This window comes from Telopea speciosissima, chromosome 8, assembly GCF_018873765.1.
Source record: "Telopea speciosissima isolate NSW1024214 ecotype Mountain lineage chromosome 8, Tspe_v1, whole genome shotgun sequence".
Taxonomy (NCBI): Eukaryota; Viridiplantae; Streptophyta; class Magnoliopsida; order Proteales; family Proteaceae; genus Telopea; species Telopea speciosissima.
This window is the reverse complement of record NC_057923.1, coordinates 2,611,098-2,634,197: the sequence shown is the minus strand read 5'-3', so window position 1 is coordinate 2,634,197 and position 23,100 is coordinate 2,611,098. Positions and strand designations below refer to the sequence as shown.

Genomic DNA, 23,100 nt, shown 5'->3' with positions numbered 1-23,100 from the left:
GTCGTATTCCTTAATAGTTTTCAATAAAAAAAAAAGGAAATTGTTATTAATTACTTACGGCGGTATGTACAAGCGGGACTTAAAAACGCGTTTTTCTTTTTAAAATATGAAAAGAAAAGTATATATGTGTTAGGTTTTACAATTATGTTATGTTGTTGTATTCTTTCAGTCCTTAGTACATATATAATGGGGTGCTGTTCTCTGTGCCGGGCTGCGGCCAGGCACATGGGGGTGGGTGTAATGACCACCCTACCCCCTGCACAGATTGCCCATATGCTTGAGCGTAGTCTGTACTATGTCACAGAGAACATTCTCCTATATATAATTTAATCCAAATGCGAGATCTTTTTTTTATTTTTGGCAAATAAAACTGTAGACTACGACAGCAGCTTAATTTCATATACACACACTTAGGCTCCGTTTGGTTGCAAAGGGTATTAAAGAAAAAGAAAATGAAATTTTCATACTTAAAAAAGAAATTTTTGTAATCATTACCCCATGTGACAATATCACTAACTTCAAATCTAACCATATTTGGTTTTTAAATTCCACTTTACTTTGCATCCAATTCCCTTTGGTTTATAATGTAAAATAAATATTACGTATAAAATGTATCATTACTAAATATAATAAGAAATTTAAGTAGTTTATACAATCACATGGGGTAATGATTACAAAAATTTCTTTTTAAGGCTTGAAATTTTTTTCTTTCCTTTCCTATGATTCCCCTTGCAATCAAACAGAGCCTTAGCCATCCAAAATTGGATGGATTTTAAAGTTTCATTCTATGATCAATGTAAGTCCGGTTTAAATTCTAAATCTGTCATCCAATTGTTGTAGAGAAGTCTATGTGGACAACTACAATTAGGTCCTTTGGGTTTTGGGCTTTGCAATTACTTGGAAGCCCAATTTTTATAACTACATGGCGGGTACTAGATCCATATGTTTGCGTTTTGGGCTTTGCAGGGACTTAACTCCTCTCAGGTTCCTTGCCCGGTCAGATTCGTAGGTTCCTCTCATAGGGGATCGAAAATGACGACCTCATCCCCTGCCCGAACACACTACCCGAGTGTGGTGAAGTTGTCATTTCCGCCCTCCCTAGGAGAGGAACCTATAAACCTGACTGAGCAGGAACCTGAGAGGAGAAAAATTCCACAGAGAGAGAGAGAGAGAGAGAGAGAGTTATTGTATTGTAAGTAACCAACTTGTGCGTTTAAAAATAAAAATAATAATAGAAAGCAGAAGTTGGAAATGATGATGAGGTTTCGTTTGATGAAGAGTGGGAAACAATGAAGAAGTATGGAATATTTTGGGGTTGACGACATGCAATATATAACAATGGGTGCGTGGATGATTAAGTTATTAATTATTTATTTTTCATCTGTTTGAAAAAGTAACCAAATAAGACATGAGAAGACTTGAAAGTTAGAGATGAGATCAGAAATATGTGTTTTCTCTCTCTTACAGATGCAAACCAGAGGGAGAGAGAGAATATAGCTAGATGTGAATGATGGAAAGTGGGGGTCCTTTTATACATACCACTATTGAAATGAAATAATGGATATGATAAAAAACTCTCCCAAGTCTGGCATGAGTGAGTGAGTCTCCATAAGTGATAAGTCCCATTCCCCCACTTCCCACTAACACACGAGCCAATGCCAAAAAGCTACTCAATCAAACCCTACAAAACCCATCATACCTTTTCCTTCCCACTACTCTACTCTACTATAGTTTTACTTCATCTTCTCTCTCCTAGCTAGCTACTACATACAGTGAGGTAGAGAGATAGAGAGAGAGAGAGAGAGAGAGAGAGAGAGAGAGAGAGAGGGAGAGAACTTATACATATTGTGTCTTTCTCTTCTCTCTTTGAGTACAAGTCTCTATCTCAAGATTCATAAACGAAGCATGTCCTCTTGTCTCTGTCTGTATTTGCACTGCGTGAGTGTGTAGAAAGAGACAGTGAGAGAAACTTAGCTTCGAAGGTAAACCAAGTGGTGGAGCAAAAGGGCATGGTGGTGCTTTGTCTCGTAACTCTGACGTCTTAAATCTCATAGATTTTTCTCTTTCTTCGTCTTCTTTTTTTTTTTTTGTTTTGGCCCTTTTTAAAGGTCAAACATAAAGTTCCACATTCTCTCTTTTTTGTTCTATCTTGTTTTCACAATTTCAGACTTTTTTCTTTTCTTTTTTCAACCGAAACAAACTTACTTTTAGACGCGTAGCTAGGGTTGCAACATGGTCGAGTTGAGCCGGGCTTTGTAGAACCTTAGCCCAATCTTGAGTGCCCGTAGTTGGGCTCAGACCCAAACCGACTCTGACTCAGGGTCTTAAAAATCCAATCCTGACCTGTCCTCAAGATCCGGCCGAATTGACCCTGATTGGCCCTGATCATGGGGAAGGGGGAAGGAAATGCATGGACTGGAATGGGCCAGAGAGAAAATTATCAATTTTACGTAAAATAACACTATAATAAAATGTATTATATCACTTATTATCTTCATATATAATATATTATATAACAAAATGTGGGTGGCGTTTAAAGTTTATAATATATATATTATATCAATATATATTTTATAGTATAACTTAAAATAGGATCGAGTCAGACTGGAACAGGCTTAGCACGAGGCCCAAACTTGCACCCCTACGCGTAACCAACCAAAAATATTTACTTTTAGACATGTAGTCAACAAAAAAATATCCTTTTGATAGTACCAACAGTTTGGTGAAATTCCAATCATTCGTGGATTGAGGTGTTATCTTCGACTTCTATCCATGTGTAATTCACGTTATTCTCAATAAAGTTCATATATTCCTACCTAAAAAAATAGTACTAAAATTCTTTTTTTTTTAAGAAAAATATAAATTAATGTCATTAGATAAGCTGTCCTCAATGGTATGAGGATTGAAGACAGTTTTTCTCCTCCATGATGGAGAATCTCTTCACCGCGGATGATGGAGACTATGGGATGAGTATCATTATTATGGGGTGGGGTATTTGCTGCAGCATTCAATAGTGATTGGGTATTGATGGCAGTTAGATTATGGGTGAACCGGAGAAAAAACATTTCCCATTTTATGCATGAACCCAAATGTGTCCATGTGACAGAGGATTCACATCCATCTCATCATTCAACCTAGCTACAACTTAGTTCAACATGCATTACAATTGTGTCATGACCTCTAATATGGTATAATATGTAGTGGGGAAAAAGATCTCTGCTGGGCTGCGTAGAGTCTACGCCCAGACATAGGACCACGCTAAATGACCACCCCCATCTCCATTAAATGAAAAAATCTCATCTTCGTTGATGCCCCTGAATGCTCTCTCATTACCTCTGAACTTGTTTAGAGCCACACAACTTGGCAACAATCTTTTGCCTTAAATAGTAATACAGATTGATTGGTGGCATTCTTTCCAAATTTTCATTTTATATCTTTGGGGGGACAAATATTTGAACTTATATAACATACTTTGTTATTATTGGGTTGAAATTTAACCAATGAGGTCCTTGTGGGGTTCTTTAACACATATATCCACCCATTATTTGTGGATATGCTGTTTGTGGCAAATGATAATGACAACAACTAACCTTCCCAATGCTTATCAAAGCTCCTTTCTATTTTTGGAAGAAAAATAAAATAAAATTTTTGGAAATCATCTTGGTCACACTTTTCAGCCACATGGATTAAGGATTTCACATGTAGGTCATAGGAAAAGTTTGATACCCTATTCATACACTATTTTATAATCAAATTTGATGACCAATCTCAACTATATGATTCATTAGGTTTAAATTATTTTATCTTTCTTGTTCAGCATATATGGGGATCCCATATGAATGATATCTTTTTCAAAACAACCATTGATGTGATGTGTAGATTACTCCTTATCTCCTAGTAATGAAATTCATTTATTACACATCGATAAATTCCTAAATATATATAGTTTCAAGATGCTCTAACAAGAACAACACTCGTACCATATGGTTAAAATTCTAAAATGGGATTCGCTCAATCTTAGGTCCTCATCACTTGAAAGCATGACAAGTGGCTAGTTTTAAACACCCCATACTTGTGTACACATATGGCAGCCGCAGACCTAAGACTAGATTTCATTGACAAAAGAAAAATAAAACCATACAAAACTATATATATATATAGAACCACTATATAGAAATTTGGGTATCTACATACTTGGAAAATTATCCTCTTCAATTCTCTATAGTTCGACAATGCGGTAATGCTAATGTGGATGTTCGACATGTGACAGCTTGGACATCCAACGGTCCAAGCTCATTGACTAAGCTCATTGACTATGTTAAGCTCAGATCGTTGGTTGTCTGAGGTGCCACATTGCCAAACTATAGGAAATTGGAAAAGATAATAATCCCTACATACTTCTGGTATTCTTACAATCAAAATGTGGAGGTCACCAAAAAGGTTAGCTGTACAAAAAATTGGTTTCTATGGTGTTGCGTGTGGAAATCTCCGACGCTTGGTTCGCCCACGGATGAGCCTGCAAGGACCAAGTGATGAGCACGAGAGGGCCGGTGTGCCTCCGGCCTAGGACTCTCCGATGCTCAAGTTAGATCACCAATGCAACAGCGTAACAGCTAGTAAAAAGCAAGATCCCGAATGGTGCTCCATACCTGGGTATTTATAGAGTGAGGATGAGATGAGGCGGTTGGGAGAGTCCTAGTATGGTAGGAGTCCTTCTTTCGGAAGGTTCTCTCGCGTAGAGCGGAGTGGATAGCCATTTTCGGGGTCGAGCTCTTATTAAGGTAAGAGTCCATGTAGAGTGTGATTCCGTGTTGCGTTGGGATTGTGGCTCGATCCTTATCCCGTGATTCTCGAGATGTGCTGACGTGGCCCCGCGATCCCCGGTGGGGTGCTAGGGTAGCTTCTGTGGAGGAGGGCTCGGCCTCGGAGGTCAGCTTAGGAGGTCGGCCTGGTAGGTCGGACTTGAGGTTGGTCTCGGCAGTCACCTCGGCCAAGAGTTTATGGCTGACTTGTGTGAGCTCGGCTCCAGCCCCCGGCTAACTTGTGTGAGGTCGGCTCTGTCAGGTGACCTATCGGAGGCCGGATCGGCCTGGATTCTTGCTCAGCTCAGTTCGGTTCTTGGACTGATCTCAGGTCGGCCATGTGGCAGAGCCTCTGATTGGTGGGGTGTTTTATGCCTCATCATATGGAGACTGAATAAAATTATAGCAACTGAGGAAAAAAAAAAAAAAAAAACCACTTTAATTTGTGATCTCAATGAGAGAAATGTTGACTATTATAAATGAGACATGCCCACTCAAAACTCCAACTCGACTATCTAGAATTCTTAACTCTACCAAAAAGCTCAATCATTTGGGCTCCATATGTTGTTGAAACTACAAAGAAAATTTGGTTTTAGTTCTCTCCTACTATAACTCTTTAACATCATTACGTTATGCATGCGGCTCTTGGAGAATCAAAATGGAGAATTGGAGATTCGAGACCAAAAGTGGGTGGAAACTGGAAAGCCTGCAAAAGTGTGGCTGTGATTTGAGATTTTTTTTTTAGAGTATTAATTGTGCAATTGAATGGATAGGGATAAAATTACAACTAAAGGGCAGGTAAAATAATTTAAGCGACAAAAAGGTTGTCAGGCTACGTAGCATATACTAGTGGCTCCCTGTATATATCTCTCTTTTCCCTTTTTCTCTCTAAAAAAAATGTAAGTATAATTTGAACGAGTAGTTAATTGTCGATGTCTATTGGATTAATAACAATTAAAAAAAATTAAAAATGACAGTATTTTAAAAATATAATCACAATACATAGAACACAAACAGGACAATTACACTATTTAATTCGATGTAAAATGTTGTAAAGTACTATAAAATGAAAATAAAATAATTTATCTATTTATTACCGTATAATTAATTTAAAAACCTACTAAATCTATTAACTAAGATTCACTGTATTTTTCAAACAATTTACTTAGATTTATGTAGAATAATAAGACAAAAGAGAAAATTATTTCGCATTTTGACAAATATTCAAAATGTAGCTATATTCATTGGCAAAATAGAAGCAACTCAGCCAGCAACTTGTTTTCCAAGAGTTTAGAATCACCCAACAATTAATGATTTTAATCACTTTTAGTCTTTGATTTTGACATGTGGTAGGATTCAGTTGGGCTCAACCGGCCGGCTGCGTGGAAGAAAATCATGCGAGCCCCACTGTGTCCTTTTTTTTTTTTTTATTTATTACTTTTTAATTAAAATATTTAACATAAGGGGAGGGATTCTCGGGTATGAGTCGTCTGACGGATCACAGTAGTATGAGGACATGGGAGGAATAGAAATCATCATTCTGAGGGTATTTCAAACACTTCTTTCTATATGGGGGGAGATTTTATTCCATTTTTATGGTCTATTGCTCAAGAACACGATGTCTGATAATTACTGGTCCACCTAATTGAAAACTTTTCTCCTTTATATATATATAAACCAGATGGAGCCAACGTGGAAACTAACCCAACAAACATTATCACTAATAATAACCTATACAAACAATGCGTTATAGAATTATAGTCAACGTACAATCGTATTTTCGTATATTAATATACCTAATAGTTTATATATTGACTTCTTGATTTCGTATCTTGTTTGGATTATGGAGAGAGAGAGATACATGAGTAAAATACCATGTATCCCAGCAATTGAATCATATACTTGGGCTATTTTAGAGTTTTGAATTGTAAAAAAATAGGATATCTAGTTAATACGATCAATAGGAATTATTTGAGTGATAAAACACGCCATAAGTCAACATATAATGAATGCCCAAAATTATAGATATATATCTTACCCCCCAAAAAAAAAATCAATATATTTGCAAGGTCCCCACTTCCCATATTTGGTCCCTTGTTAACATTATCAAAGAGATGCCTTCACAATTCAAATACTAATAAGAGAGAGAGAGAGAGAGAGAGAGAGAGAGAGAGAGAGAGAGAGAGAGAGAGAGAGAGAGAGAGAGAGAGAGAAGAGGATACAAAAACAGGGGGGAAAGAGATCCCTTCACAATTCAAATACTAATAAGAGAGAGAGAGAGAGAGAGAGAGAGAGAGAGAAGGATACAAAAACAGGGGGGGAGGGGGGGAGGGGGGGGGGGGGAACTTGTAAAAAGAAATCAAGTAAAGATTTCATGCATGAAGAGATTATGTTTTCCAAAGTCTTTACCTGTTAAATTTAAATTCATTAATTTGTGTTGGCACTTAAAAAGAAAGAAAGGAAAATAAAAGCTTTTCTTGATCTCTATTAGTTTCTCTAAACATGGTGGTTGGGAGACATGCGCTTCAATTATATATCTAGTTATGGGAGAGTTGACAATCGGTTGTTCCACGGGGCCAATTGTCCCTTAATTATTATGAAGATTTAGAGTAGGGAACTTATTGCATTCTTTTCTTGGAGCAACCATGATCCCAATGACCAAAAATATTGAACTTATAACTAAGTGACTGAGTGAGTGAGGGAGGGATACCCTATTGTGAGTTGGGACAAAAGTTGAATGTTAGGTGGTGAGGTATTGAGATGTGATTGCTAACCATGCAGTTACAAATTATTTGACATTATAATGGGTATCAATAAGATAATTTTTTACCTGGAGTTGAGTGGCCATCATGTTGCGCTCAACTTACACAGGTTGATACGTAGAATTAATATCGATCCAATGGTTGGTAGATTATGAAAATTCAAAATTTAAAATTGTCGCTAAAAATTAAAAAGATGTCAATCAGGCCACCATCTATCAACCATTGGATTGATTATGCTGGTCTGATTTGGTCTGATTCGATCTTCACCAAGTTGAGTCGATTTTGATTTGTTATTGGGTGAATCCAAAACTAATCTATTAAGAAAGTTTTTGAATCTCAAATTGATTTCTTGTCGATTTTTATTATGAATTTTAACACCCTTAAGCAAAGTAAAACAAGAGGCTGGTTTAGGTTCTGGTACGAGAACCATGCATTCTTCTACATCCTTAGGTGAAGAGGTGAAATCCAATTTCGTAGATTCCATCTGTACGTGCGCCTAAAGATGTACAAGAATGATTTTTATACGAGAACCTAATCTGTACTCGAAAAACCATCCCCATAAGCAAAAGTGTACTAAGTCATATTGTAATAAGCTTATCTTTCTTTTCTTTGGTTTTTTTTCCCCTTTCATTTTAGAGAAAGAGTAGGGGCGAGGAGGGGTTGTTGAGAATGGGTAGCTAGACAGAAGAATTGAGAGAGAGGATCGAGCGAGGTGCGTGCGCACAGAAAAGACCCCGCATGCACTTTGTTTTGCACGCACGCACGCACGCACATAGCTCGCATCTCTCAATTCGTCAAACCATGCAAATTTTCAAGTACGACAGAGGCACAGTGAATAAAAGTAGTAGTGAGAGTCCCTCTATAATAAAAACTTGAAACTCATCATCACATCTATATATAAAAGAACTACCACCACACATCTCCACTACTACTTACTTCTTCATATTTGATCAGTAGTACTACTATTACTTTACCATATTATTCCCAACATTCTCTCTTTCCCATATTATTCTCAACATTCACATTTCACAAATCACATGCATTCATTGACACATTCCCACTCATTACTCCCACATGCACATATCCATGCATGCAATCCTATTAATTTTTCCAAACTACACTCCCTCTTTATTTACTTTTATCAATATTTATTCCTCTCTCTCTCTCTCTCTCTGTCTCTCTCTTTTAGTCTGATGCACTGACATTATTACTATTACAACTCCATCGATCGATCATGGATGGAAAATATATAGGAAATGAAAAGGAAAAAAGAAATGATTGGGCTGTCTTGTGCTTACAACTATTTTTTTCTTATTCTTTTAATTTGGACCCCATCATCCGGGGCCGCCCGAGGATGATGAGCATTTGACGATGGTAGAGTGACGACTCACTGACGAGGGTGGACAAATTGTATTTATTTGTGCTGGCCTCAACATTAATTAACCAATTATTAAGCCAAATCAAACCAAATCTCATATATAAACCCCTCCCATGTCTGCCGTTCGCTAGCTTACCCCAACCTCATATATGGGAAAATGAATTCATCGTGAGCGTGAGCATGAGCATGTGTATTATGCTAACCCTATGTGTACAGGGGTGTGCGAAATGACTATCGTACCTTTATAGAAAAGCAGAATTTCTTGGGATGTGGTGGTGGAAAAAAATTTCTCTGCAGGAGTTTGTAGTTTGGGCTTGAGAGCTTGACACATGGAAAATGTGACATCCAACGGTGTCATACTTGAGAAGAAAGAAAATAAAAGGGTCAGTCGAGCTCGCACCGTTGAATGAAGTATCTTCCACATGTCGAGCTCTTCAACCCAAACTACAAGACACCACAAGATAAAGGAATTGTAGAGGACTTAATCCGTGCAGCGGTCATTTCACCTGCCCCTTGTGTCTGGAAGTAGAGACAATGTAGTGCACGGGCCCAAGTAATGTTCTCTTTCTTTATATAGAAAAATGATATTCTCATTGACAACTTTTTTTTTAAGTTGGAGAAGAAGTAGAAATCACTTTCACGTTCTCTAATGTGATCATCATCCATGTTTTAGTGTCTTTTTTACACTTCGAGCGGTACTACGGTGCTTATTATATGTTGCGTCCACTCTAATATAATACAATGCTTCCAATAAATCCAAACCTCTCTCTCTCTCTCCTTGTTCATGGCATCCCACGCATTACGTATAAACGCTGACACATACATTATTCTCTTTGTAGGAAAAAAAAAACATTTTTTTTTCCTTTTAAAACTATTTTGGGAGTTTGAAGCTTGGAATGGCAGAAACATTGCCACGTAGGGAGAAGGCATATATGCATGGTAACGCATGCAGGTGATGATCAATTTTATTGGACTGCGCCAGTAGATTCACATGAGAGAATTAGCTGATTCTCCCATCATATATTTATGGGAATTAGTTTTCTGTACAAAAACGTGGCCTACACCAATGTTTTTTTGTGTCTATCCTTCTTCTTGTCCAAACAAGGGGATATATGCATCCTTTGATATGGTGGAGGAGAGGGATAGACTCATGGGAGTATTGGTGTAAGCTACACTCCCAGACAAAATTCTTTTTCTCTATATTTATATAATTAATCGATGAAGTTAACAGATTCTTATTAAAACAAAAAACAAAAAAAGTACCAGATCAATGTAAGGGTCTAACTAGGGCTAACTCAATGGTTGAAGTCAAGGGATAAGAATGAAAATGAAAATTAAGAAATTTAAAAAGTTCCAATTTAAAGGGATAGTTATTTTTGGGTAATACGTTGAACCCTAGTGCCTTAGATATAAAGTCGTATAAGCACCTTTTTCTTAAAGGCTAGTTTTTAAAGATGAATTTTATCTTAATCCAAAAAGGTGGTGTCAAAGTCGAGACTTCTAAAGATGGTAAAAATCTTTCAAAAAAGATATCATACTATCACGGGCAACACAGAACTTCTACGTCCGGTGCGCTACCTTATCCTGTTTATGCTGTGCAGATACAGGGTCGTGTGCAATGACCGCCTTATCCCCGTTGGGACAAGGCACTCGGGAAGGGGTAAGGTGATCAATGCACGTCGCCTTATGTCTGTGCAGCACGGCAGGATGGGCAACCCGCGCCATAGAAGATCTAGATCCTATCACGGGTTGGTGGGAAATTTATAAAGACTTATATAAGCACCCTCTCCTTAAAAAGGTTAGTAAATACTTTTAGTGGAAAAAAGTTCTACTTTGCTTTGCTTAGCTTTCTATAATGCTTCGATTTCAAGCTTAAGTAAGTTCACTCTGATTCCTTTCCATGCACATCGCTCACCGGGAAAAATTCATTTTAAAAGCCTAAAACAAGTACTGAAACTAGTGAAAGACAAGGACACCCCAAACCCCGCGTGACGCCAAGGGTTCATCACCCGAGGAGTACTACTACTACTAGTCTATTACCACTTCCTCTGAATGTCCCTTTTACTAATTAATTAGGTTTTAACTTCTTGTAGTTATTCTTAATTATCTTCTTAATTCCGAGACGAGAAGTGAGAATTTTATAAACAATTTTCTCCGCAACTATAAGAAACAAAGATGGAGAGTCTATATAAAAAGCTACAGATCGAAGAAAGAAGATTATCATCTTGCTCACAGCAAAGTCTCTTGTCAAAGACATGTTTCAGTGTGCAGAGTGGAGACAGACCCCCTTACAAAGAATTAAAAAAGGCCACCCCCCCCCCTCCCCCTGCCTTCCCTTTTTGGGTTTAATCGCGTTCGAAATTCTCAGAGCGATAGAGAGAGATGGTTTTGATAATTTATGGGTTGGAAAGAGACAGATTCAGCTTTTTCAGGAGGGAGGCAGCGAAACATATAGAGCAGCCCCCACTTCCCAAAACTAAAATTAAAATTCTCACGCTTAGTAACTACCACCCATTGTTTTCTCAAGTAATTCATCCCCTACCTAATTATTTTAAGCCAAAAGTTCTCCCACAACTGTGTTCTGTGTTCTCTCTCGTTCTCCCTGTATGTGTGTCTGTGCGCGTGCGTGTGGAGAGGGTTCAGGATCCATAATTCTATAGTAGAGGTAAAGGTAGAGGTAGACGTATAGCTCCAAGGAAGGAAGGGAGGGAGGGAGGGAGGGAGGGTGGGGGGCACATGCATCGCCGACATTTTTAACAAACTGAGAAGTGCAAGTGTAATTCATAGGGGAGAGTGGACCCTACCCAGACAGCAATTTGGATCCTCTATTGCCGAGCTGCCTGGACCGTGGAAAATTATTGCCCCCAGTACTGGGGGCACTGCTGTGCGCATCATGCGGTGCAGCAGAGCAGTGCCCCCAATACTGGGGGCGATAAAGATCCCCAGACCGTGCTGCCTAGACACGGTGAGGCGTGCAATGACCACCTTACCCCTGCCCAAATGCCTTGCCCGAGTCGGGGTAAGGCGGTCATTGCACGTCTCACCATGTTTGGGCAGCACGGTCCTGTTGGGCAACTCGACAGTAGAGGATTTGAATCCCCCTGACAATGTGTCCGGGCAGGGGGTAGGGTGATCATTTTTGCCCCCTATGAGATGAAATAGAGGAATGGAGGGGTAGATAAATGGAGACGATAAAAATCCTAAGCCAAGTACGTTGTCCTCTTGTTTAATTTTGATTCTTTAATTAGGATATTTAACTTCCCAAATTAGAATATTGAAGTGCAAATGTAATTTTTACCAAAAAACAGAAGTGCAAGTGTAAGTAAAATTTGTTGGAAAATCCAATTCAAAACCATAATAAAGTTTTTTAGCATATGAGCTATAAGGGTATTTAGCTCTTAATAAACCAATGTAGTATCTCAATATCTTCACTTACGTGTAGTTTTGATATACTTGACAGACAATTTAGTGGAGATAACAAAAGACCGTCAAGGCATTAGGTGGACAGAACTTCTCAAGTACCGAGGATCTTAACAAACCATTGGACTATAATTCTATAACATTCACCCTTGTTGTGACATACCCCCCTTCTAGGGCTGCACCAATTAATAACATTTGGGGTTCTAATCGATCTCTAAGAGCTAACTTATGCTATTAGGTGATGATAATCCAATACTATATGAAAACACATCTAAAATCTCTCTCTCTCTCTTGATCAACATGATCATTCTCAGTTACTACAATCTTAAAATACGTTTTTATAATTACCAAAAGAATACACCTACGTAACCAAGTACAAAGTCATGCATGGTCCTCAAAACAATGAGCCGAGAGTAACATTGATCATACCCATATATAGGTACAGCTAGCTAGGTGTAAGAAGTAGTGGTAACATTGATCATATCTATATATAGGTACACATGCATCTATTACTCATACAACCCCATAAATCCATATATTTATAGAAACAACAACAAATTGACATGCTACATATACTTGATTAATTGGGCCACCGCCCCGTAATCATAGAGAGACATAGACTAACTAGCATTTTACTAGTAATCTAATCTGTTTTTATATACTCCAAATGATTTTATTTACCACCCCCCCTCCCAAAAAAAAAAAAAAGGATTTAAGAGAGTGAACAAAAGCAATAACTTATATAGCTTGAAAATGACCCCAACATCAGATTCCCCCCCCCCCCCCCCTTATCTATTTAGGGTTTTAGGGGGTTGAGAGATTATTCCAAGATTAGTTAATGGATAAAATTGCTTGCAAATTGGGTAGTAGAAATTTTCGTGGTGTTCGTAATCGTAGGTGTCAAAATGGAATCATGCTCCGATTAAAAAGAATATTTTGAAAAATATTAAAACCTAAAGCTATTTACAAACACATTGAAGAAGATGATTATTTTATTTCAGGAAATTTCTACGAAAATTCTTGCTACCCAATTTTCAGAAAAAAATTTCCCTAGTTAATAGTTGTGATTAGGCGGCCAAGTCCTAACAGCCCCAACCATAAAAAAAAAAATAATAAAAAATAAAAAATAAAAAATAAAAAATAAAAAATAAAAAAAAAATCTAGATTATTGTATCACTGTTTCAAGATGTTAACTTAGTTAGGAGGAATGAAAAAAAAATCGAAAAATCCCCTTGCGCACCTATATGTATGTGAAGGTTTCATGTATAATTTTGTGATATATATATATATAAATGTTCTTCCATGTTGCCATTAAGAGTGTTTAGAAAAATTATAGAGAAAAAAGGATACATATCATTGCGGGAGTTCATAAATGAAGAGTCAATTATTATATATCCACCATGGTTTTAGGAATCAATATTGGATATAGATCTCATCTGGTTTGGCCTATATCATACAAGTTTGCCCTTGGTTTTCAATAAAAATATTTTTTTCACTCTTGGCGCATGCCGATCAATACTGATATGGGATCCCCCAAAAATCAGTATCATTGACCATTGATACCGATCGGATCACACGATTCCAATGATCCGATACTGATTCCTTGATCCGTGCTCTCCACGTATGGGGACCTCAGGAGCTGATCCAGATTCCTTACTTGTCCAAAAAGGTCCTTTTGTTGATATGTTTAAAAGTGGGAAAATGTACGGTAATTTGGTGATTTGAACTGAATCACATCCCTCAGCTTCACTACTTTTGATATATATATATATTCATATCTGACGGTGTGGCTTACCTTTGCTGCTTAGCTCATGGTTCTAAGTACTGGTTTTGCACCTTGCGGTTCTGATATCGGGCCAGTGACACGGTACGATCAAGAGGTAAAATGGTTAATAAACCTATTTTTAAAGAAGGATTAGTGAAAAATTTATCCAATACAAATACGGTTGATCCTTATCGATACTGATCTGATACTGTATCGATTTCTGAATTGACCGATACCCGTACCGATACCGTGCATTATGACCATGGCTTAGCCTAAATTATAATCTGTGTCCTCAAAATTAATCATAACAGATGGATGGAACATATATATATAATATAGTTTTTTCGTTTTCCTAAAGTCAAAAATATTAATTATTCTACTCATGTATTAGTACTACACATATACATTTCTCAAGTAAATAATATATATATATATATATGTATTATTATTAATATTATTATGAGTATCAGATACCCATTCGTCTCTTCCTCCCTCTCTCCCTTTCGTATTAAAATTTGCATAAAACTGACTCACCACCATCATCTGCTGCTTACCGTTCATATTCTCTCTCGCTCTCTCTCGCTCTCTGTGTTTGTGTGTGTTGGCCCACAAGCTTCCAAACGAAGAGAATTAATGGAAAGGGAAATTTACAAGGTTCGATCTCTTCCTAACTGTTAGCTTCTCGTTGTTTTTATGTTAAGGAAACAACGTTTTAGAGAAGAAACAGAGAATCATATATCGATTGATCCACGACCTTATCTAGGTAGGTAGCTAGCTAGCTACCTCTCGTTTGATGAGGAGGAGTACGTAGCTCTTCCATCTCCCGCCAGCAGCCCCAGCAGCCGCAGAGATAGAAAAGCTGTGATCGATCACGATAAACAGCATCATCAATCAGAACCCTAGGCCTATTTATATATCTTAATTCTGAATACCAGATCGAATAGTACTACTGCTCCATCGAATGGCTACCAAAGGGAAAGACAGAGAAGAAAAGAAACGAAGTCGCTGGCGATTTCAGTTTCATCTCCTCGGAGGGTTTACGATATAAAACCATGGTTCCTGTCCCATCCCTCTTTAAACACGATGATGATGATGATGATGATGATGGTGGTGGTGGTGGTGGTGGCGCTTATGCTGAATCTTGTGCAACCGATACTACGGATGATGACGGTGGCGCTTATGGTCGTCTTATCATCACTCGAATAGCAGAGGCGGCGGAGTATGATGAATATCATGACCCTTGTAACCAGGCGTACTGCATAGGATCCGATCTGGTTGCTGGGGTTGAGATTGGGATTGCTCACAATCACATGGCCCAAGACGACTCCAGAACCAGTAGCCTTAACGAAGCCGGTTCAACCTCCAAGGGTTGTGGTGGTGCTGATGATGCTGTTCATCAAGAAGAGCAGGAAGAGCATGAAGGCAGCTGGCTTCAATTGGGTATTGGCGGTGGCGGCGGTCGAACGGACCACCGTAATACGCTACAGGATCCTCTCGAACACACCAGAACTAGACGACCCGGATTGTTCGACCTTGATCTAAAACCCCCGGGAGGTGGCGCTACTGCTGGTGGTGGTGGCTTTACGAGTCTGACCGAATTCCGAGCTCCCCTTTCTCCTCCTACCACAGAAAGAACACCACCACTTCAACCTCCATTTTTCTTCCAACAGCAACACCACCCAAGGGCTACAACTAGCTTAACTAGATTAATCTTTCCTCATGATCAGCGAGAGTTCGCTTGGGGATATAATAGGCCTAACCCTAACTTTCCATGGATTCAATCACCTCCTTCTCCTTCTTCTTCTTCTTCTTCAATGCTTCCTGGGCCTTATTATGCACGACTCTTTCAACACCCCGGCAGCAGCAGCAGCGGCGGCGTAGATGTGGCCGGTCCCAGCTCGAGCTTCTCCTCCGACGTCGTCGTCCGAGTCATAGATGCTCCTCCTAGGCCACATTCCGGTGTTTGGTTTGTACTTGAAGCATCTCCAACTCAGTAAGTATTATTATTTGAATTGGTTATGTATTATATATGTAGTAAAGAAATTTCAAAGAAAAGACATAATATTTAGCTTCTAATTAATTCCTTTTTATTATTATAATTAATGCAGAGCAAAAGAACCCTTTTTGCCTCAGATACCCAAGAGCTTCCTCAGAATCAAGTAAGTAGGAGTATTACGTACATTCTCTTTCTTCATCCTCATTCATATTCTTCTTCTTCTTCTTATTCACTTTTTCCTGTCTATATGAATTACGTTGATTATAATCATGATTTAACTTAATTTAATCTTCTAATTAATAAATTGTACAGGGATGGAAGAATGACAGTTCTTTTGTTGATGAAATATCTGGTTAACAAGCTGAGATTGGATAGCGAATCAGAGGTAATTAAATTAAAAACCCATCACTAAATTAAAGTGCATTTTCTTAATTAACCCTTTTAATTAATTAAGAGTTTAATTAAATATAGAATGCCCGGCCATTCAAGTAATTAAGTTGGTTGTAATTAATTACCACACTATCATGCATGTAGTGCGTGCTGCATCTTATTCTTTTAAGTATATATGACAATTAAGATTGGAGTAGTATCTCACTACTAGCTAATAATTTGAAATTAATTAGCACAACTTAACATTCATTCATTGTTTCATAGGCCAGAGAAGCCCAAAAAGGAACTCTTTAATCTTCCCTTCAAAACATTATATTGTCTGTTGGTTCATTGACAGGGAAGAATAATACTCCTTTTGCATGGTCGGTGCGATAGAAACACGAAAGAAAGAAACTGCGAAACTAATAGGGGCCGGGGTTTGTTTCTTCTAAGTTCTGATATATATATATATATATATATATATATATGGTTTTTTAGGTGGCAAGTGTCTGTCTAGGTTACCTTTTTATTATATGGGATCATTTCCCTGTCAGATTACAAACTCTTTTAGGGGCAAAAAAACATAGGAAGCAAGTGTGTTTGTCTAATTACCGAATTGGGGTTTATTATAATTCTGTCGTTAACCTATGGTTGATCTAGTTATTTAGTTACCATTAATGATCTAGTAATGTAGTTTAGGAGGAGATAGTGAGGTTTTAGTGATTTAATGACCTCACTCTTTACTTTACTGCAAAAAGTTAAGACCCATATTGAAAGAACCGTCCAACAAGAGAGAAATAGCCTGCTCACCACCTCCTCCATATAGAGAGAATTCGAACCACCCAACAAGAGACACAAAATAGCCTGCTTACCCTACTCCCCCCCCAACACTGAGAGAGAGAGAGAGATGAAATAGGCAGGCACCTGATCTCCTGATGGATTTGCTGTGTCAAGCCTTTTCCCCAACAAAGCTTAGATGTCATACAATAGGATTTAAAACTAACCTTGCTTCCCAATCTTCCCATCCCCACAAAAAAGCCTAAATAAAAAACATATAGAAAAATAAAACATTTTGAGACAACATGGAGACCAACCCTAGCTAAAAACACTGGAAGACAACTGCTTGCTCAGTTGATTGGTGTCTTGTTGCTAGAGTGTAGGCTTCTAGGAGGTGACGGGTTTGACTCGATCTCTCGTCTTATCCTTGTGCTATAAGGCATCCCTTCCCACTTCCCCTCCCCCCCCCCCCCTCTCTCCCACCTCTCTTGTAGTTGTAGTTAAAGTCCTTTGGGAAATTAGATACGATAGACAAAAAAACTAAAAAACTAAAAACACTGTGCAAGAGCTTCGTAGCACACACACACACACAAAAATGGGGGAAATTGTAAGCATGTATTCATAAACCAGCTTACCCCTACCAAAAAAAATGAAGAAGAGCATGCAAAGGGATTAGGATCTAAACTAAAAAGAGTACAGAATTTACAACACACCAATTGTTCTACTTTATCAAGACTGTAAATTGTTGAGACGTGGGGTTATACCTCTATAACTCCCAAAAAGGAACTTGTGACTCTGTGAGATGTTGGGAGTTTTAGAGGTAGAGTTCCACGTCAGTTATCTGGAACCTTGGATGTGTCTTCATATATTATTAGGCTATACGCTAGTGTTTTGAGATGTTGGGAGTTATAGCTGTGTCCTCCCTATGGTGTCTATCCAACGTACTGTACTGCCAAGTATAGGGGGGAGTGTTGAAATGTTGGGAGTTGTAGAGATATAGCCCTACATCCGCTATCTTCTAGAACCTTTGATGTGTCTTTAAGTATCATTGTGCTATCTTTAGCTCCACCTAATGGCTTAAGCTTTTGGGTTGGACCCCCAAATGTTATTTTGTGGGATATCCCACCATATTTAACACTTATGGGTTCTTTTTGGCGAGAGTAAATATTGTTGTAATGCTTTATATTAGAGTATATCGTAGAGTGCATATATAATTTAGAAGCTATGAGAAATGTTTAGTGATTGAAGTAGTCAGTTCTACCTATTTGCTTGAAATATTATTGAATAAAAAACTCTCATATTTGTTATGAATTTTGATGTAGTGGGTTGTGATGTCCATTACCACTATCTTAATTGGTTGCTTAAATGGTAAAAATCAATTTTCTCTTCTTTTTAAACAACCAAATATCAAGTATTGGTACGGGCATAATGACCCGGTTGATGTTAGATTGGATAAAAACAGGATTAATTTACAAAAAAAAAAAGAAAAAAAAAATGTAGATAGAATGGGATCCTGATAAATTATTAAACTTTGCTACAATCTTATTTGTTAAGCAAAATTTATGTGCATTCTATATATGTCACGTAAACATAAACCAAGCATGGATTTCTGTCTCTCTCTCTCTCTCTGTCTGTAAGCTAATGCAGGAGGATATTGTCCCATGTTCTACGAGATTGTTTTTAGGATTCATCTGTTTCTTAATTGGATTTTTTAAAGCAAAAAATTATGGATGTAGAAGAATAGGATTCTCCCTCCCTCATCAAAACATCCAAATTAAGCTTTTATTATAATTACCTTGTTGTTTAGGCCTTAGGGTGTAGATAATTAATTAATAGTGTACAACTAACTAAACATTCCTTTTGGGTTTTCGTATAAATTTGTATAACTAATTAATTTGATGATTAATTAATAGCATCATCAAGTGCTATATAGATAGATTTTTTTTAGTAGTTAATTTATTAGGTCAAACCCATAAAAAAAGCATATATAGTAGTAGTTTGAAGATTTCCTCGTGGGATCCACCGCCTAGATATATATATATATATATATAAGAATTGCAAGGAAGGGAAGGGATGGGGGATGGGAATATGAGATGGAGACATGAAATAAGATGATGTTTAATTACCTTAAAAGTGTTTCCATGTGGATCCCGGCCAGCTGGTGTTGATCAACCTCATCATCACCTTTCATACATGACCTTCGACTAAGTGTGCCCAATCATTTATTAGTTTTATTTACATAATATATACATATATATATAAGTGGGTGATCGATGTCAAACATGAAATCCATCTCACATCCATAAATGAATCTTAGATCCTCCTTAATTTCCGGTTAACTCTCTCTCTCTCTCTCTCTCTCTCTTTTGTCTTCTCTTCTCTTCTCTGTTTGAAATGAAAATCATAAAGGTGATTGATTAACCCCACATCAACAAAGTTGTGGTTCTTTTGTTTACACATGAATCATCTATTGACTTTGATCTCTAGAACATCTCCCACTTTGATTATATAGGCCCAGTTAACGGATACTCATTAACATATAAAGAAACAAGGAATGATGAGACTCACACAATCCTCAACTCCATTCCAGAGGCCCCATCTTCCATCTGCATGCTCTCTCTCTCTCTCTCCAAAAAAGATTGTGCCGAAAATGGCACATCAAAAACCCTCAAGTAGTGCATGAGAGAATATATATACAAAAGGAAACCAAGAATCATGCATGCTAGTGAGGAGGAGGAGGAGGAGGAGGAGGAGAAACCATATATACAACAATATTGACCTATAAACCCATAATCCTTTTTGTTTATGTGAACAACACAATCCATTAAGAAATGAGGTCTTCGAGGCCTATATAGCTTATCTAGGGTTTAAGGACTTAATAATTAATATAAATAATCTAGAAATGAATCTGATAAAATATGCTAAAAAGAAATGGGTTGTAGTTCATGGAGGGAGGAGGGGGGGGGGAGGAGTAAGGTTGACCTGCTTATTAATATATCTTCAATTAATCAAACAAAATAATAATAATAATAATAACCAAAACAAGTTTTATTTGTCTTGAGAGAAAGAGAGAGAGGAACGTGACTGAGACGTGCATGGAGATTATGAGAAACGCAAAAAGGGTTGAAAAAAACGATAAGAAAAAGAGTTGGGAGATTGGTACTACCGATTCCTCGCCGTGCTTTTAGGATCCAATCCACTTTTTTTACTCTCTTTTGTTTTGGGGGGTAAAGTCTATTCCACTTATTCCTTCGTTCCTTTTTACTCTTCTTTTCCGTTGCTTTATATTCTTTAATTATTTCTTCTTCTTCTTCTTTTTTATTTCTAAAGAAATTTATTATTTTGTTATTAAATATTTTTAATCCTGCAGTTTCTATGGTGTCATGATTTTCGCTTAGGATGGAAGTCTAGGTGGGTCCCATAATCATAATACTAGGGCAGCTTGAGGGAGGGACCCAGGGAGGGTGGGCGGGCAGCATTGAACGTTTGAATTTTGTTTTTGACCGCTGACCGAAGGGTTACGTCTTAGAGGAATCTTTTGGAGTAATAAATGACCTATTTCTATTTCTATTTCTATTTCTATTTTATGGGTAAAGTAGAAGTAGTAGGAGTCCTTACAATATAAATAGATAAACAAATGCGCATGGAAGACGTAGGACTGTGACAAAGCATGACATAATAAACCAACAATAAAAAAAATCATATCAAAATAATTGAGAAAAACAAGGTCCGTCGATTTGGTGATGAATAATCAGACGGTGAATACCAGACTCCAGCAACTTAGCAAGTAGCACTCCACTCATCATTATTGCATGTCATGTCATATCATGTCATGTCATGTCATGTCATGTATTATGTGATCTCGTTGTTCTGACTTCAATTATGTCAAGGGAAACGACAACTGTATTGATTGGAAAATAATAAAAAATTGACCAAAACATATAAAGCATATTGGCCGATGTGTATTAAGTTGGAACGGCCGATCCAGTTACCAATCTGATGGTGTGATCGATAGGAAAATTATCACCTCCAGTTTGCTGACCGGTCCAGTTCCCCAGTTCCTCTAATAGGGGGATGGTGGACCCCACCCGGGCAGGGTGTTTGGGCATGGGTAGAGAGGTCATTTCAGCCCTCCTTTGTTAGAGGAACTGGGGAACTGGGCCGGTCAGCAAACTGGAGGTGATAAAGATCCGTGATCGATATGATCATCGACCGTGATACATTTAAATTTTTTTATTTTTTTATTGAAACTGTATGAATGACACCTTAATAGATGTATTTGGAATTTTTTTATTTTTTTTAATAAATGATGAATTTAAAACTGAAACGTTGATTTAATTGCTTTTTGTCTTATTCTCAATATGTTTTTAAGATGAGTATTATGAAGTACATTGTTATGCATATTTTTCTAATACACGTATGAAATGACATTATTATCCTCAATGGAAAAAATTGTGCTATATCAAATGGGGAAAAAAAAATTAAAATTATAGATACATTATTTAACACCTTGAGGGTGTCAAATAAGAAAATCCTAAAGGAAAAAGTTTGACAAACTACTAGAGTGTCCAACATGTGTCATTCTCTCTCAGCCCTCTTTGGAAAAGACTCCTTTGCCCTCCTATGTCTAATCCTATGATTGGTGTATGGCTAGGGGTGTCAAAACTTAGCCCAAACTGATAAAAACAATCAAAACCAACAGAAAAACCCAAACCAAATTGAACCAACCCTTATTGGACTAGGTATGATGGGATTGACTAACAATCGAACCGCACCAACCCAACTGATATCTAGACTGAAAAGCAAACAGATTGAAACTAAATTTTTTTTTGAGTATGAGGTAATGAATAGATGAATTAATTATTCATTGATTTCAATATTAGTGAGAAGATTTCTAATTTTAAGGAGGATTGTTATCAATGAGTATAAGGTTATGAATAGGGAAATCGATTTCTAACAATGCTTCTATTGATCTCCTTGTTCATTATATAAAATTAGTTCAACAATTAAATGAATAATTTGATAGTAATATTCATTTTGTGATTTCAATGTAAGTTATCTTTTTATTGATTAGTTATCAATTTATTTTAATTTTAGTTGTCTTCCTGTTACAATGATTTGATTTCTACAAATTCTATTTATCCATTAATTTTAATATTAGTTATCTTTGCTCTGATTACAATATGAACACATCAAATCAATCTCATTGTTCTTGATTGTTTCATTGTTTGATTTGAAGAAGATGATTTAAAGTGTCGTTTTACTATGTGATTGACACGTGTGGGAGATGGATAGCAGGTAGAAATAAGATGTAGAGGGCAACAGCTGCCACCATTGTTGACGTTACAACACGTGAGGGATAACATATGGAGTACTTCTTCTTCTTCTTCAAGAAGGGATGCCATGACTTTGCTTCCGGACTCCTCTTCCTCCTCCTCTACCACAGATCACTTTGTAATGATTCTGCACTACGGTAGGACCGCTTAACTTTTTTTAAAAGTATGGTGACAATCAAATCCCTACCCCCATCAATTTATTTTTATTTTTATTTTCCAAACTCCCTCCCCACAATGCTGTATAATTTTATTTATTTGTAATCCTCCCTAGTGCCTCCTTCCCCCCGACTCCTTTTCCCTTTTTCTGTTCTTTTCTAATTTTTTTTTTTTTTTTGAGTTGGGGTTTCAATCTTATTTTTTCCCCGTCAATTTTTTTTGTTTGAAATTCCCTCCTCAAAAATTGGTGAAAATTTTACTTCGGAATACAGCAAAATTAACTGTTCCTAGGGTTAATAATAACATATGCTTCAAATGTATTACTTGATATTATTCTGT

The 23,100-nt window shown here is 37.3% G+C and overlaps 1 protein-coding gene across 1 annotated transcript; it reads left to right on the top strand.

Annotated features, from left to right (window-relative positions):
* Positions 1–15,320: 15,320 nt before the first annotated feature.
* LOC122671607 (protein LAX PANICLE 2-like) lies at positions 15,321–22,756 on the top strand. Its single transcript, XM_043868930.1, has 4 exons — positions 15,321–16,120; positions 16,236–16,286; positions 16,436–16,508; positions 22,568–22,756. Exons 1-4 carry the CDS (start codon positions 15,438–15,440, stop codon positions 22,754–22,756), a joined length of 996 nt encoding a protein of 331 aa, XP_043724865.1. The 5' UTR covers positions 15,321–15,437.
* Positions 22,757–23,100: the final 344 nt, after the last annotated feature.